General features: G+C 43.0%; 1 protein-coding gene across 2 annotated transcripts in view; it reads right to left on the bottom strand.

The window, feature by feature from the left end:
* Window positions 1-13,091: 13,091 nt before the first annotated feature.
* CAPN14 (calpain 14) overlaps window positions 13,092-14,706 on the bottom strand; it is a 31,618-nt gene continuing 30,003 nt past the window's right edge. For both annotated transcript variants that reach the window (XM_006168528.1, XM_027768311.1), the window contains one exon: window positions 13,092-13,118. In XM_006168528.1, coding sequence (XP_006168590.1) covers window positions 13,092-13,118 — 27 coding nt within the window. The remainder of the gene's footprint in view (window positions 13,119-14,706) is intronic.

Consider the following 14,706-nt stretch of genomic DNA (forward strand, 5'->3'; position numbering starts at 1 on the left):
CGGATCACTTCTGGGTGTGCTAACCTGGTCATTGCTGACCAACCAAACCTTGAGCTGTGAAATCTTCATCACATTAGGCCCCCCAGAGGCCTAACGGAAACTAGCCTGCTTCTCTTCCTCTTCCTGCCTCTTAATAAGGATGGGATTATCTCTTTCATATTGATATACTTTCAATATGCTTTGTCTAAAACTGCAGAGATTAAAGATGCAGAAAGCTGGAAAAGTTAGAGGAGAGAGGTTGTGCATATCTAAGAAATGACTGAAAATTGGTTGCAGATACCACTTTGGCAGGGTAGAAAGAGGATACAGATTTGAGGTGGAAGGGAAACATCTCAAATATGGAATGTGAGGGTGTTGAGCACCTGAGAACCCTATCCCGAGGCTAAACTTTCTCCCCTGCCTTATGAAGAAGAGTCTTAGCTGACTTGGGAGTAACACCATGTTCAGTCCTGCCTTCTTACTTCCTGGGGATTAGTAGAGAACCCCTGTTCTGCCCTGCCTTTCTGGGGGCAATGCTCCTCCTTCCACCCCCAGCCTCGGGCCCCTTTTGGCCAGTGCTGCATGGCTAATTGGACTCACACCTGTGAGCCCACTTGGTTAACAGACCTCATAACACATCCTCCAAACTGGTCTCTATTGAAATGAAAATGACATTTGGACTCTAGTTTTATTTCTCAACTTAATAAACATTTGGACGAGGAAGAGATGTGCTGTGTGCTATTTACTAGGGACCCCAACAGGTTTGGTAGAAAGACCACAGGGTCTGAAGCTGAAAGTCAGATGCTTGAATTCCGGCTCTGCTACTTCCAAGTCTAGGAGCTTGGGGAAGGCATAGAAGGCAACAGTCTTCAGGGGCAGTTTGTGAAGGTCTCTGGATTCTTCCAGGGGGAACCATGGGATCAAATGATTGTATAATGGTTCCAAGATGTCATTTCCCTTTCTTGTTGAGTTGACATTTATGCTGACATTTATGCAGAAGCAGTGGGAGGTGAAAACACTGGTCCCTTGGCTTAGATTGAGGCAGTGGTACCAAACTGTACTGTCACTGTGTTCTTTGCTGCCACACACTCCCATTAAAAATGAAAACAAAAAACAAACAAACAAAAACAATTTTACTTAAGAATGTCTTCAGTGAAGCAGGAAAAATGATGAATTATATTATTAGGTCGTTGGAAAAGTCATGACATATTTTTTGATGTTTTTCTATGCAAAAATGCATGATGACTTTTCTGACAACCCAATAGATCTCAATCTCTGAATACATGTCTTTTCAATATTTTGCATGAGAAAATATGGCAAAAAGTTAACAGAATGCCTCTGGTAAGATTCCTTCCTGAAAAACTCTGCTTGGTATTCCAGAGCACAGATTTCCAGCAAGGTCTCTGGCCTGGCACTATAGCAACTACACAAGCAGTCCTCTCCAGTAAAGGTTGGATAAGCCTGGGATAAAGGGAAAGGGTCTCTTCCTTGGTTGCCCCTTATATCCACTCTTGCATTGTTTAGTTCCTTCCTCATGTTTTACTACCTAATCCCTCATTTGAAAATCTTACATTAAGCTTCCTAATCCACTCGCTGTGTGGTTTCTCTCTCCTAGTTGGATCCAGACTGATAACCTTTAAGATGGTCCCCTCCACAAGGAGCCTTCAGACCGTCCCTGTATCAGGACCAACAGTCCCCAGATGTTGATAAATATTCCACAGTATGGGCTGAAAGTAACACAACTGAACCCACACAAGAAGGTCCTAGAATCACATCCAGGGGGCTCTCACTACATGGCCTCTGGCACACACAATTATGATCCAGGTAGGGAGAGCTAGAGGTAAGTCATAGCATGAGGACCCTGATAGGGATGCCTGAATATCCCTCTCTCTCTTTCTGCCTCTCTCTCTCTCTCATGGAAGGAAAAAATTAAAATAAAATAAAGGAAAAGCAATTCCATACTAGCAAACAAGAATTTTTAAAGCCTCTTCCTAGAACACCCCATCTTATATAGTGTGAGACTGGGTGGAGAACACCTTGTCTTATTTGCTGAAGGCTCCATCTGTTTCTTGGGCTATATTTTCTCATATCCCAATAAACAAATGCATTTGTTTCTTCTCATTAGATGTATGAAACACAAATTCCATTGTGTTTTTCTCTCTCCTTTCAAGATTTGGGGCATCCATGCATATATACCAGGTATATTTTCCAGGCTGCTGGGTCCAGGACTCATATTCTACAGTTGGTCATGTGGGATGTAAGTGCCTTAACCACCAGGCCACAGAACCAGTCCTATAAATAATAAAATGAAAGACTACCTGTCTTATCTTTGCTTGGAGTTATTCGGTAAACATCTGCTATTACTGGAGCCTAGTTAGGTGTCATTTTTACTAATAAAAAACCCAAAGCACAAAATGTTTAGGAGACTTGCTTAAGTCACACAGCTAGTATGTGACAGAAGCTTGATTCTCATGTGGTCTCTCATGGATAACATTTGAAGGGGCCATGGGAAGGTGATGGCAAAAACATCACTGAAACATGAATCAGGCCCCCAGTTCATGAGCTCGCTCAGGTGGTTGTTGAACTCACTTTGCTGTCTGCCCCTGTAGCTTTCTGGGAACTGGTCTTCTTTAATAAGGGCTGGTGGGGAGGGGGCACTGAGAGACCTCAAGGAAAAGCTGGGAGGAGCCCTCAGCTCCCTACACATGTAGATGTAGTACCCGCAGTTCTCTAGCCAACCGAACTGTGGGAAGCAAACAGTGTTTCTGCCTGAGTCCTGGTTCCTCTGTTCTTGTTCCAAGTGTCATGGGAGAAATCCCCTAGCTACAATAGAGGCCTCTGAGTTCACTACCAACAAGCTGACCCAGTTATCAAACAGAAGGACTCACAAACCTAAGTTAAAGGCTCGGATCCCGTGGTTGATTAAGTCCATTTAAAACACACAGTAAGCAAGGGGAGAGCAATGAAGTAGGGGAACACACTTAAGATATTGTGCAAAGAGGTGGAAAGACCACATTCAGAATCCCTCTGCCACATCAGCCTTCCCACTGAAGGTGTGCATGTATGAGCACCAGAATTGAAGTTTGAGCAAGGAGTCCAGGAGACAGAAGGTGCCTGCAGTGCAATCACACATGTGCTAGATCAGAGAGAGAGAAGGACAAGTGGACTGGCCCCAGCCATAGCTCACCAATTAGTTTGGTAAAAGCCATGAGTGTTTATCCGCATTTCTAAGAGCTCAAATGGGATCATGATGGCATCACCAGTGATGTCCAATTCACCATGCAGTGTCTCATGGGTCTCATTTATAATTGATGTATCCTGAATATCTGGTGCTTCACAAATGCCTCATGCATATTTAGTGTGAATTATGAATATTCAGTGTCTACTCAGATCCTTCATCCCTTCCTATCTGTGTTTACACACACATGTTTCACTTTCTTTATCTATGTCTAACATGTCTCACAAGCCATTTGCTTCTATACTTAGTCTCCTCTGTCCTCTTTATTTTGTTTCTCTTATTCACTAGAGCAGAATTCAACATTCTCAAATTATCCAGCAAATACACATTACCCCAGATCTGGCCACCAGAACAGGAACGCCCAACTCTGGACCTCACTTTAAAATTTGCAAAGATCTTTTATAATAGGATGAGTAAACCAAGACTCAGATGTCAAATGACTTCCCTGAGACCACAACCACACACCCAGTTGGTAGTAGAGACAATATAAGCTCAAGTCCTTTGGTTTCTGGCCAGATGTGTTTCCTGTTTCACCAGCCCATCCCTGGATCATTTTCAGTGCTTTAAGGACTCCCATCTCTCCCAGCAGAACTTGCAGCATGTAGACCTTTTCTCCCAGCCCCTAAGCCTCATACAGCCTAATTTGAAGATCCCATTACTCCTGGAACTCTGACATACATGCACACACACGTACAAGCACAGGCACATACATGCTTCACAAAGGCTCTTCAGCAATGGACAGGCCAGAGCAGTAGTCTCCCAGGGCCATGTCTAGGCAATGGCTGCAAATCTAACAGCCTGGTCCTGTTCCACAACAGGAGTTCACAGAAGGCCTCCCTGCTGCTCAGTCCCTCCAGAGTTCTTCTGCTCAAGTAGAGAAGGAAAGGTCATTTGAGAAGAACATCTGCACTCTGAGAATGCCACTGCCCCCTCAACATCCCACCCCAGACCAAGGACAATCTAACACTCTGTGATCTCCCCCCCCCTTGTCAAGGAAACCAAGAACTAGTAAAAGAACTCTCTGTGTGAGTCAATAGATCCAGGTGCACCCAGATAACCCACCAGACAACACAAAACAGGAAGAAACTTTAGTGCACAAGCCAGCCTTGTTGTGGGGCTGGATCCAGGCCCAGTGTGTGAAATTCCAAGGGTGAACAAGTGCAGGAGGCTGGTTCTGGGTTCTGAAGCCTGGCCCACTGGGTCTACTTGAGCATGTGCTGATGCTGCTGGGTAGCAGGCTGGGCAAGGCTACTTTTTAGTGTTGCTGCTAATATCATTCATGAGTCCCGGTGGCTGGGTAAGAGGAACATCACACTTGAAACTTGCTCCTGGATAAGACTTGATATGAGGCCACTGGAAGTCAAAACACAGACAATGATCCCTTTGATGCTTTCACTTTGGCAAAAGATCTTTTCTGGGAAATGAATCCTTCATTCAAAAGCTCACAAATAGATGTTTCCCCAGCAGAACAGTAGTTTAGGTTTCAGGCATTAGAACCTTATGGTTTCTTATTTATCTTGTTCAGAAGCCACACAGGTGAGGAGGGACAATCTTATGGGCTTAGCCTGGCTGTAAAATGTGACAATGAGCCATACCAAGGCCTGCCACGGTGCCAAGAAGCTCCCATGTGTGATGGTCACAGTGTCCCTGGACCACAGATACAAACACTGGTGACTTGTCAAGGTATCTTACCCAGCTGGACACAGGCAGGCATTTTTTAAAGATCAGCCTATGATCCTGACAAATTTGCTATCTCTAGCCAAATGCAAATTTAGAGATTATACTGCATACTTCGTACATAAGTTTTAAAAATAGGTAAATTAGAATTAAGGGCTCTAGGAAGTCTAAGGCCCCATGGACAGCTTTTCAGGAGGTGAGACAGGCTCTATCCATCAACTTACCTCACCTACCATAGACTGCATGGCTCCTGGAACAATTTTCTTCTCCTAGCAGTAAAAACTGTTCAAGCCAAAGTTAGTATAGAGATGAGGATAGGGAGCCCCTGGAGGGCTTGACCACTTGCCTCATCTCAGTCTGGGTCTGGCTCTGGACCACCCACCTCCTTTTACTCATAGAGCATTGATCTGGATTTACAATCTGAAAGAAAAGGGCTCTAGAACTTGCCCCAGTGGGTTAATCCTCCAGAGGATAGATTCTGAACACGTATGAGAAATGACACACATGTGTCTTCAATGGCAAGCTATGAAGATAGTGTCTGTGAGCATCTCACAGAGATGGTTTGAACTGCCCCTCAATCAGACTCTGACACTTTGATATCCTAGTGATGATGAACTTCACACAATAGAAGAGAGATAGTTTTAGAGGGAAGTCAAGTGTCTTTTTAAGCGAACCATGTATATTGATATTTTCAGTTAGGATTCAAATAGACTGAATTTTTAAGTGACAGGATTCACCTGAGCTATTTTAGAAAACATTCAATCATTAAATTTGTAAATACTATTCAACTGATATGTGCTAAACCAGTGCTGGAATACAAGGGTAAGCAGGCTGGGTATAGCTGTATCCCTCAAGGAGATGCATTTGAAGTAAGTGCTTAAATAAGTAAGTGCTTTTTTTTTTTTTTTGAGAAATAAATGCAATTTAGCAATAAAGAACATTAATTAAAAACTAACCAGAGAAAAGAGGCAAAGTAAGAAGAGGAAGTTCACGTAGAGCTGAATCTTTTGGACTGAATCAAGCTGGCAGGGCACTATCTCAGCCTGAGTTTCCCAGACTGGCTGGAGCTAAAGTTGTCATCTGCTGTCCTGTCACCATGGAGTCCTTGGATGGGGACAGTGCACCACCTAGTGTTAGTATCAGCCTCTGCACATGCCACAAATGCAGGAAAGAAGGTGCCCTCTCCCCGGATAAATCCAGTTAAGCTCATAGTTTCTAAGTGCACTGCCAAATACCAGAAACACTCAAGTCTGCTATCTCATCCAGACTTCGCGAGAGCCCTGTGAGGTCAGTGCTGCTACCACCATTCCTTTGATGATGAGACTGTAGATATTCAGAAAGCTTACGTTGTTGAACCAGGGTCCCCAGAACTAAGTGCCAAGGCAGGGATTGACCTCAGCTCACCCACAATGCTGCTGACTTCCTAGCTTTGTTAAAAGTCTTGAACGTCTCATAGCCAGGCTTATGGTTCTTGAGTGATGCCCTGACGCCCCCAGGATAGGACTGGGACACCATGACAGAGCCCACAGGGATCAGCCCTGTGCAAGCTGGCCCTGCTGCAGCTCTCTGCTCCCTTACTTGTTGCTAGGGCAAGTTCTATACCCTTTTCCTTTGAGATTTTACGTCACAGATGGACACTATAAGAGTAGTGGAAAGTGAGTGGTTCTGGCCCAGACCCAGACTGAGGTGAGGTCTGCTGTCAAGCCCAATCTTCATCTCTACGCTAAGCCTGGGCTTGCACACCTTCTTCTGCGTGCAGAATAGACCACCATTCCCCTCCTCAGTGTCTTTCTTTCCATGTGTAATACCTTCTGTCTGGAACATCTTATCTAGTGCCCCTTTCCCTTCAAGATGGCTAAGCATCATCTTCCAGAAAGCCTCTCCTGACTCTCCCAGATTGGGCAAGACATCTTCCTCTGTTTCACAGTGCACCTCATCCACCACCCAGTCATGTCACCCCCAGGTGACCGTTAGTTCTATGTCCCCCAGTGCCTAGCATTGTGCCTGACCCATTACGGGAGCCTGATGAGTGTCATCAGATGAATGAATGAATGCCTGGGTAGTTACTAGATGGACACATGCATGGGATAACAAGTCACTGCCTGTCTGTCGTGGCCATTCCAAAGCTTCATCAGCACCACATGCTAAGCAGAGTCAATCATGACCAAGTGCCATAGCAACAGCAGTGGTCTACCAGGAACAATACCTTCTGGGCTGCATGTCTTACCTTCTCACTACAGGTGTCAGGTCAGTTCCAGGTCATAAGCAAATTTCCCAGCAGAGTTTCTGGAACAACTGCTGGTCAGCCCTCAATCCCCCGAGATTACTTGGTCTTTGATCCAGAAAACTCCCTGTTGACAAGCTGGGGTTCTGATGAATAAAGCTGCTGCTTCTGAGATTAGAGGGAAGCAAAGGGCAGGATGCTGTTTGACTCAAGAGAAGCTTTAATAATGGGGTGACCACTTTCTTGCTGGATCCCTGCACTAGAGATTCACTTCCAATGGGTCTCCGCATTTTTAGGAAGTAGTTTCATATGATCAAAGAGAGGATATGGAGGACGGAGAAGAAAATAGAAATAGAGCACGAAATCTTGAGTGTTCTCTTAGAAGAGTGATTAATTTGACTATGTCCTTTAAAAATAAAAACAAAAACGAGGCCAGCAGATGGAGCAGTGGTTACACAGCTGAACTTCCATATGGCCGACTGAGGTTCAAGTCCTGGACTCAGTGGCTTGAAAATCATGCCGGGCACAATATCCTGGGAGGAGAAAGGGTTGGTGGCCATCCCCCCTTGAGGGTGATTTCTTACTTTCCCTCTCACTCTTTCTGTCTCTCTCTCTCTTTGGCAAGTGCACATGCCCTAAGGCTAAAAGTTCTTTGATCAATCAATCAATATAAATAAACAATAATAGTCAGAAAAACAATACATGTACTGCTTAAGAGAAACAAATAGGAGCTTCCTATACTGAGTGCCTGCAGCATGTTGGCATCATTTAATCTTCATAATGATCCAGTGATGTAGGCATTTGGGTCCATTTTACAGATGAATAAACTGACATCCAACATCACACAACTTGAATGTTCATTCTTGACCTCTTCTCACTGTTATCCCTATTGGAGTTTTAAAATCCTCTCTGTCCTCAGGACACTGGGAAAAAGATGGTTAGTAACTCAGGACCTGGAACCAGAGACCCCAGTGGGCCTTCTTTCCAGAGCTTGCTGGGAGGCTGACACATAGCCCACACACCTCCATAAAACCACAGAGCTGGACTGCTATTTCCTACCTATGGTTCACAATGCTCACTTACCCCCTTTTTTTTCCATTATAAATACATATATTTCATTGGGGAAACATCAGGTTGAAAATTCTGGAGGCTAAAATAATTTCTCTCACCTAGTGTGTCAACGGCAAAAAAGCAATGCTATTTACAGTCAGCTGCTGAATGCCCTGCTCTGGGCCTCATCTGAAATTTAGAAGGTTCTCTTTGGTGACTCAATTCTTCTACAAAAGATGAAAAGAAAGAACAAAATAGGAATAAAGAAATGGAAAATATTTTAGCTCCCTCTGTTTTCTCCTTTTCTTTCACCAGGCTCATTTTCTATGAGATCTGACAGCCAAGAATGGGGCTCACCTTGGCATACTCTAACTATCTGGGCTAGACTTGAGGACAGCCCAGCCTCCTTGATTCTGTTGCCTTGCCTGTCTTGACCCAAGAAGACTGATTCTTCACTCCTCTTCGGCTGGACTTCCTGTTTGTACACTCTTCATTGTTCTTGGTCATGGTAAACTATTGGCTTTTGACCATGTAGGAAAAATGGTGTCAGGGTGGTTTAGTCTGGCTCCCTCACTCCTTATCTTATCATATTTGCAGACCACTGGATAAACAACTTACATTATTAGTTGTATTGCACTTGTGCACTTGTTCATGTAGTTATGACTTTGCTGTTTTACACCATTTTATGTAATGCACCTGTGCATGTGTGACAGTCTGGTTTTGGCAATGAACTGCTATTGTCTGCAGCTCTTTTAAGAGAAAGGGAGCACCTGGTCAGTTAGTTAGCTAGCCCTCCTCAGTTCAGCCTTGGTTCAGTTAGTTCAGCCCTGGTAGCCTTGGATTGGCTTGGTCTGGCTCCACTCAGCTCAGCAATACGGGCTGTGAACTCCAAAAAGGAGAAGCACTCTGCAGGCACTACTACAAGCTCTGTGAGCTCCATTTAAACTCAGCCAACAAAAAAGATGACACCAGTGCTTCTTGTCTTTTTCTAACTCACGGCATCTGTATTTGAACCACCCTTTGGAGGAAGAAGAACCTTGCAAAACAGACTGCCCAGAACTTCTGCACTCATCTCCCAGAACTTTGGACTTCAATGGGACTGTGGTCCAGTTTATCCTGCCTCAGATCCCTATTTGCCTCCCACACCCTGAAGTGACAGAAAATGGGGATGGGTACTGGGGGCAGGGAGACAACTCTGTTTCTAAGCTATAGTACTCAGCCTTGGAGGACATTGGAGGGAATTAAATTGGGGGGGGGCAGGGGGAGGGGTTAGCAGAGCACAGGTTATCTCTAAATTGCCACCATGATACATGAACTCAGGGGAGTAAAGCTAATGCACAAGGAATATAGGAGGGCAGTTCAGACCACCAAGAAGCTGAAGGAGGCCCCTATTAGACTTAACTAATTTGGAAATGGATTCTTGTCCACCAAATACAAATAGCACACTGTAGTCTGGTGTCATAAACAGAATAATGTTATCACCTCCCCATCACCCTCAAAAAATCTTCAAAACCATATTCATAAACAAAAAGAGTAGCTATTTTATTAAAATATTTACAACAGCAGACTCTAAAGACAAATAAATAAATAAATGTACATTAAAATCTTTACGGAACTTTCTTACTGTTTTCCATTACAGCAGTACTAATTTACATCCCCACACAATGTAAAAGATTGCCCCTTTCTCTGTATCCTCTGCAGAATGTTATTGTTTGTCCTTTTGATAGTAGCCATTCTAATTGGGGCGAAATAGCTCATTGTGGTTTTGATTTGCATTTCTCTAATGATGAGTGATGCTGAGCATTTTTTCATATGTTTGGTTGGCTATCTATATGTCTTCTTTTGAGAACTGTTTATTCAGGCCAATTTTTAATCAGATTAAAAATCAGCAGCTGGGTTGAGTCTCTTACATATTCTGGTTGTTAAACCCTTATCAGATGTATAGTATGCAAATATTTTCTCCCATTCTGTGGATTATCTCTTTACTCTGTTAATTGCTTCCTATGCTGTGCAGAAGCATTTTAATTTTTTAGGCTTTTGGTGGGACTGTAAATCAGTAGGCCATTATGCAAAACAGTGTGGAGGTGCCTCAACATACTAAATATAGAACCGTCATAAAACCAAATAATCCCACTTCTAGATATATATCCAAAGGATAGGAAATTGGTATGTTGTAAAGATATTTGTACCCTAATGTTTATTTTAGCACGATTCACAGTAACCAAGATATAAAATCAACCCAAGTGTTGATAATGAATAAAGAAAAATACACACACACACACACACACACACACACACACACACACAGAATATTACGCAGTCATTACAAAGGACAAACTCCTGTCATTTGAAATTAAATGGGCAAGCATAAAGGACATTACATTAAGTGAAATGAGCCAGGCACAGAAATAGAAATACTATAATATTCCACAGGGAGAATGTAATTGGCAACAACTTGCTATGTATCTCAAAGTAAATACAAGGGAAAATTTTGGATGTTCCCAACACAAGTATTGACAAATGGTTGGGATAACAGTAGGCTAATCACCCTGATTTAATCATCACACAATGCATTCTTGTACTAAAAATCACATTGTGTTCCCACAAATATGTACAATTACTATGTGTTAATAAAAGGGAAAAAAGGCAAGACAATAAAGATCATGTCTTCTAAAACACTCTTTAAACAATTATAAATGCATGATCATCACTTATGTAACCAGGAATAACTCATGCACCTAGCACTTTATGACAAACCATTTTACATTTTTAAGTTATTTTTTCTTTTTAAAAATATTTATTCATTTATTTCTTCCATAAGCAAGAGGCAGAGAGAGACAGGCAGACAGAGAAGTACAACTGAGGCCCAGATCATTGCCATGACCACACATAACTGGTGTACTCAGGGAGGTCTTGGGGCACAAACCCAAGACCTTTCCCATGCGTGTCCAGTTATGTTACCACCTGACCTCCCATTTATATTTTATTGTTTGGAATAAATAAAGTTTTGTTGTTGTTGTTTTTTAAATAAAATACTTTGCTGCCCCCTGAAACCATGTCCCCTTGTGGGACAGTGACCATCTAGCAGACTGTCAAATCCTCTGGATCTGCTGCCAATGGACACCCTTTCATCCCTGTTCTGCTTCTTCTTTTAGTCTTCTATGGATGTAGAAACCAGAAAGTCATGTTAGAATAGTCTGTAAATTAAGAGTAAATAGAATACTGGGGCCAGCAGATGGCATGGTAGTTAAGGTGCTAGATTCCCACATGGCTAACCACAGTTTGAGTCCTAAACCTGGTGACTTGAAAATCATGCTGGGTACATGTACCTGCCTGCCCAAAATTCTGAGAGGAGGAGGAGAAGGCATTGCAGTGTGACCATTCTCCTGGAGAGTGATTTCTCACTTTCTCTCTCTCGGTCTCTCTCTGGAGAATGCATGTGCCCTATGGCAAAAACCTAAAATATTAAAATAAATAAATGAAAAGAGTAAACACAATACTAATAAGTGGCTGTAATATATAGTAATTAATACCTATGACTAAAATGTAATAAATAGTAATGAATATCTATCAGTCAAAATCATGGACTTGGTTCTGGGCTCTTGCACCTGGGTTCTAGATTGGTGCAGATGCCACAAAAACAACAAATCATGGCAGTCCAAAAAATTAGATAAGCCAGCCATCTGCTAATTAAATCTATAATTTAGCATGAATCTGTTGTTCTTCTCTGAAATAGGTATACAGAGAATTTCTGGACCAATGTGAAGTGAACCTGATAGTTCATAGGTCCAGTAACAGATTGACACCAGTGATAAGCAGGAAAACCCTCTGAGAACTCAGATGTTTTAAATATACTAGAGGATCAAATCGAGTCACCTGAAGATATTGCCAGCCGATGTCAACCTGGTGACCTCAGAGGCCAGAGTCAGCCTTCTCTGCCTAGACTCTGCCAATTCTCTTATATCCTGTGTTTTCCAAGTCCAATATATCCCTAACCTAAACCCCAAACAGTTGAAACTTAGCCTATGTTCCTATCAATTTACAAGTGCCGGTAGAGATGTCTAAAGATTCCCTCTTGGGAACCAGCAGTTAGCCTAATGGCTATGTCGCTGGACTCCCATGTAGTCAACCACAGTTCGCGTCCCGGACCCGGTGGCTTAAAACTCACGCTGGGCGCATGTGCGTGCATGCCCAAGATCCCGAGAGGAGAATGGAGGAGAAGGGATTGTGGCGTGACCATCCCCCCTGGGGGGTGATTTCTCGTTTTCTGTCTCTATGTTTCTCTCTGTCTGTCTGGCGAGCGCACGCGACCTATAGTGAAAAAAAAAAATCCTCTCAAAAAAAAAAAAGATTCCCTCTTTAGACCTTGTCCCAAAAGTGATTAACACTTGGCACATGTGGGCCTTCTAAGTAGGATGACCACAGAGATGGTATTCTATAAAAGTTAAGCACACCAGCTCTGGTGGTATTATACAGAGGTTAACCACACCAACTCATAATTGTGAAAATCTCACATATTCGTGGGGGTACAATGTGATTTTCAGTACAAGAATACAACGTGTAATGATTAAATCAGGGTAACAAACATATCAGTCATCTTAACAATACCACCTTTGTGGCTGATGGAGTCAGATTGCGTAGGCCACATCAGATAATCACCCTGCTTCTGAGAAGTTTGTGGCTATAGGGAAGGATAGCTGGTCCTTTAAGGTGATTTTCACTGGCTTCCTTCCCTTTATTTTGCACACTGGTCATCCAGAAAAGAGAGCTGTAGAAGAGAAATCTCCATAGCTGAGTACGTGCTGGCTGATGCCATGGTCCTGAAGAAGAATAAGTGGGGTGAGCGAGGACTGGATTCAACCAAAGGCTACCTTCGGGCCATCCACAGGGTCCTGAGTGAGGACAGGTGATGCTCCAGCTTTCTCAAGTATACAATGTCATCATCATCCACTGGAAATAATGGAAAAATAAAACAAATGATGGTCAGTTCAGACCCACCTCTGTCATGGGGCTTCTCCCTCTTCATTCCTGGGGAGCCAGGGAGACAGGATATTAATGGATGCTTTAGCCAGAGGAAACACACTGCTCTTTAGTAAGTATAAATCAACCTGAAATATAATCAACCTTGACTTCTCACAGTTCCTATGAATGATGACAGCCAAGATACAGGCTGATTCTGTATTCAATTCTAAATGAATTTTTTTTCCCCACGAATTCAATTTAGTTTTCTCACACAAGTTCTATGCAGGTGTGCAAACCAACTAGGTAGCAGAAATCCATTTGAGCATATTCAACATGTTTACATTTCTGGGCCCATGAGCCTGACAGCTTTATGTGTGATGAATAGTCCCTCTAGCTCACATAGAGGGGATCTTTGGAAAAGCACTCCCCAAGTCAATACATTAAAATGATGCAGCCACTGATGAAGATGATCATGATGAAGTTGCTGATGGTGTCCGAGAAAGCCCCAGAGTGAAGTTCCAATAGAATGGTTGCTATTTCCTGCACATCTTGGCTGGCCCTGATGGTATCCTCCACAATGAGCCAGAGACAGTCACAGCTAGAGAGAATCTTAGAAACCACCTAACCCAGCTCATTCATTTCACACATGGGCTATCTGAGGCCTGGAGATTTATTGTGATTTGCTTGAGGTTCCAAAGCAGGTTACAAGGAGTGCCGTGGCTTCCACCTGAGTCTCAGAGTCCAGCCCTATTCTCTTTCTGTGACAGTACGTTGCTTTTCTGGGGCTTGCTCTGTCTATTTCAGGTACCACACTCATGGTCCTGCTTCCACAGCTCTCAGCCTACACCATGGAAGGATCCCCTGGGATCAAAAGGTGATGCCTAAGCTGGATGTTAAGCTAAGTAGCTTGAAGATGGGCTCATAAGATTGACTGATTGAGAGAGAAATTTTTTGCTATAAGGCACATGTGCTTACCAGAGAGACAGAGAAACAGAAACCGAGAACTCCCCCTCCAGGGAGGATGGTCACACTGCAATCCCTTCTCCATTCTCCTCTTGGGATTTTAGGCATACACGCACACATGCCTGGTATAAGTTTGAAGCCACTGGATCCAGGATTCCAATCACAGTCGACTACGTGGGAGTCCAGCCATGTAACCACTACACCATCTGCTGGTTCCAGGCTCAGAAGATTTATTTATTTATTTTTATTTTTTAAAATTTATTTATTTATTTTTATTTCATTTTCTTCCATACATTCGATCACATTATTATTTGTCTTACAAAACGGATATTTCAACAGGGAACATTTCTCCCTAGTACTGTTGATAAAACTACGAAATATCTTCAACAGACAATACCACACCTCTTTGTGCTATTAATGCTTTGCCTCCCTGTCCCTCCCCCACATGTCCTTCCTCAGACCCTCCTCTTTCACACACACTATATCTGGTATTTACATCTATATACTGTGTTTCTATATCCTTTAGACAATTAGTTTCAGTCATAGAGTGCAGACACTCTGTATATATTAAGTGGGGACATACAATGCCTCTCCTTCATAGCATGGCTTGCTT

Source organism: Tupaia chinensis, unplaced genomic scaffold (assembly GCF_000334495.1).
Source record: "Tupaia chinensis unplaced genomic scaffold, TupChi_1.0 Scaffold145860_1, whole genome shotgun sequence".
Taxonomy (NCBI): domain Eukaryota; kingdom Metazoa; phylum Chordata; class Mammalia; order Scandentia; family Tupaiidae; genus Tupaia; species Tupaia belangeri.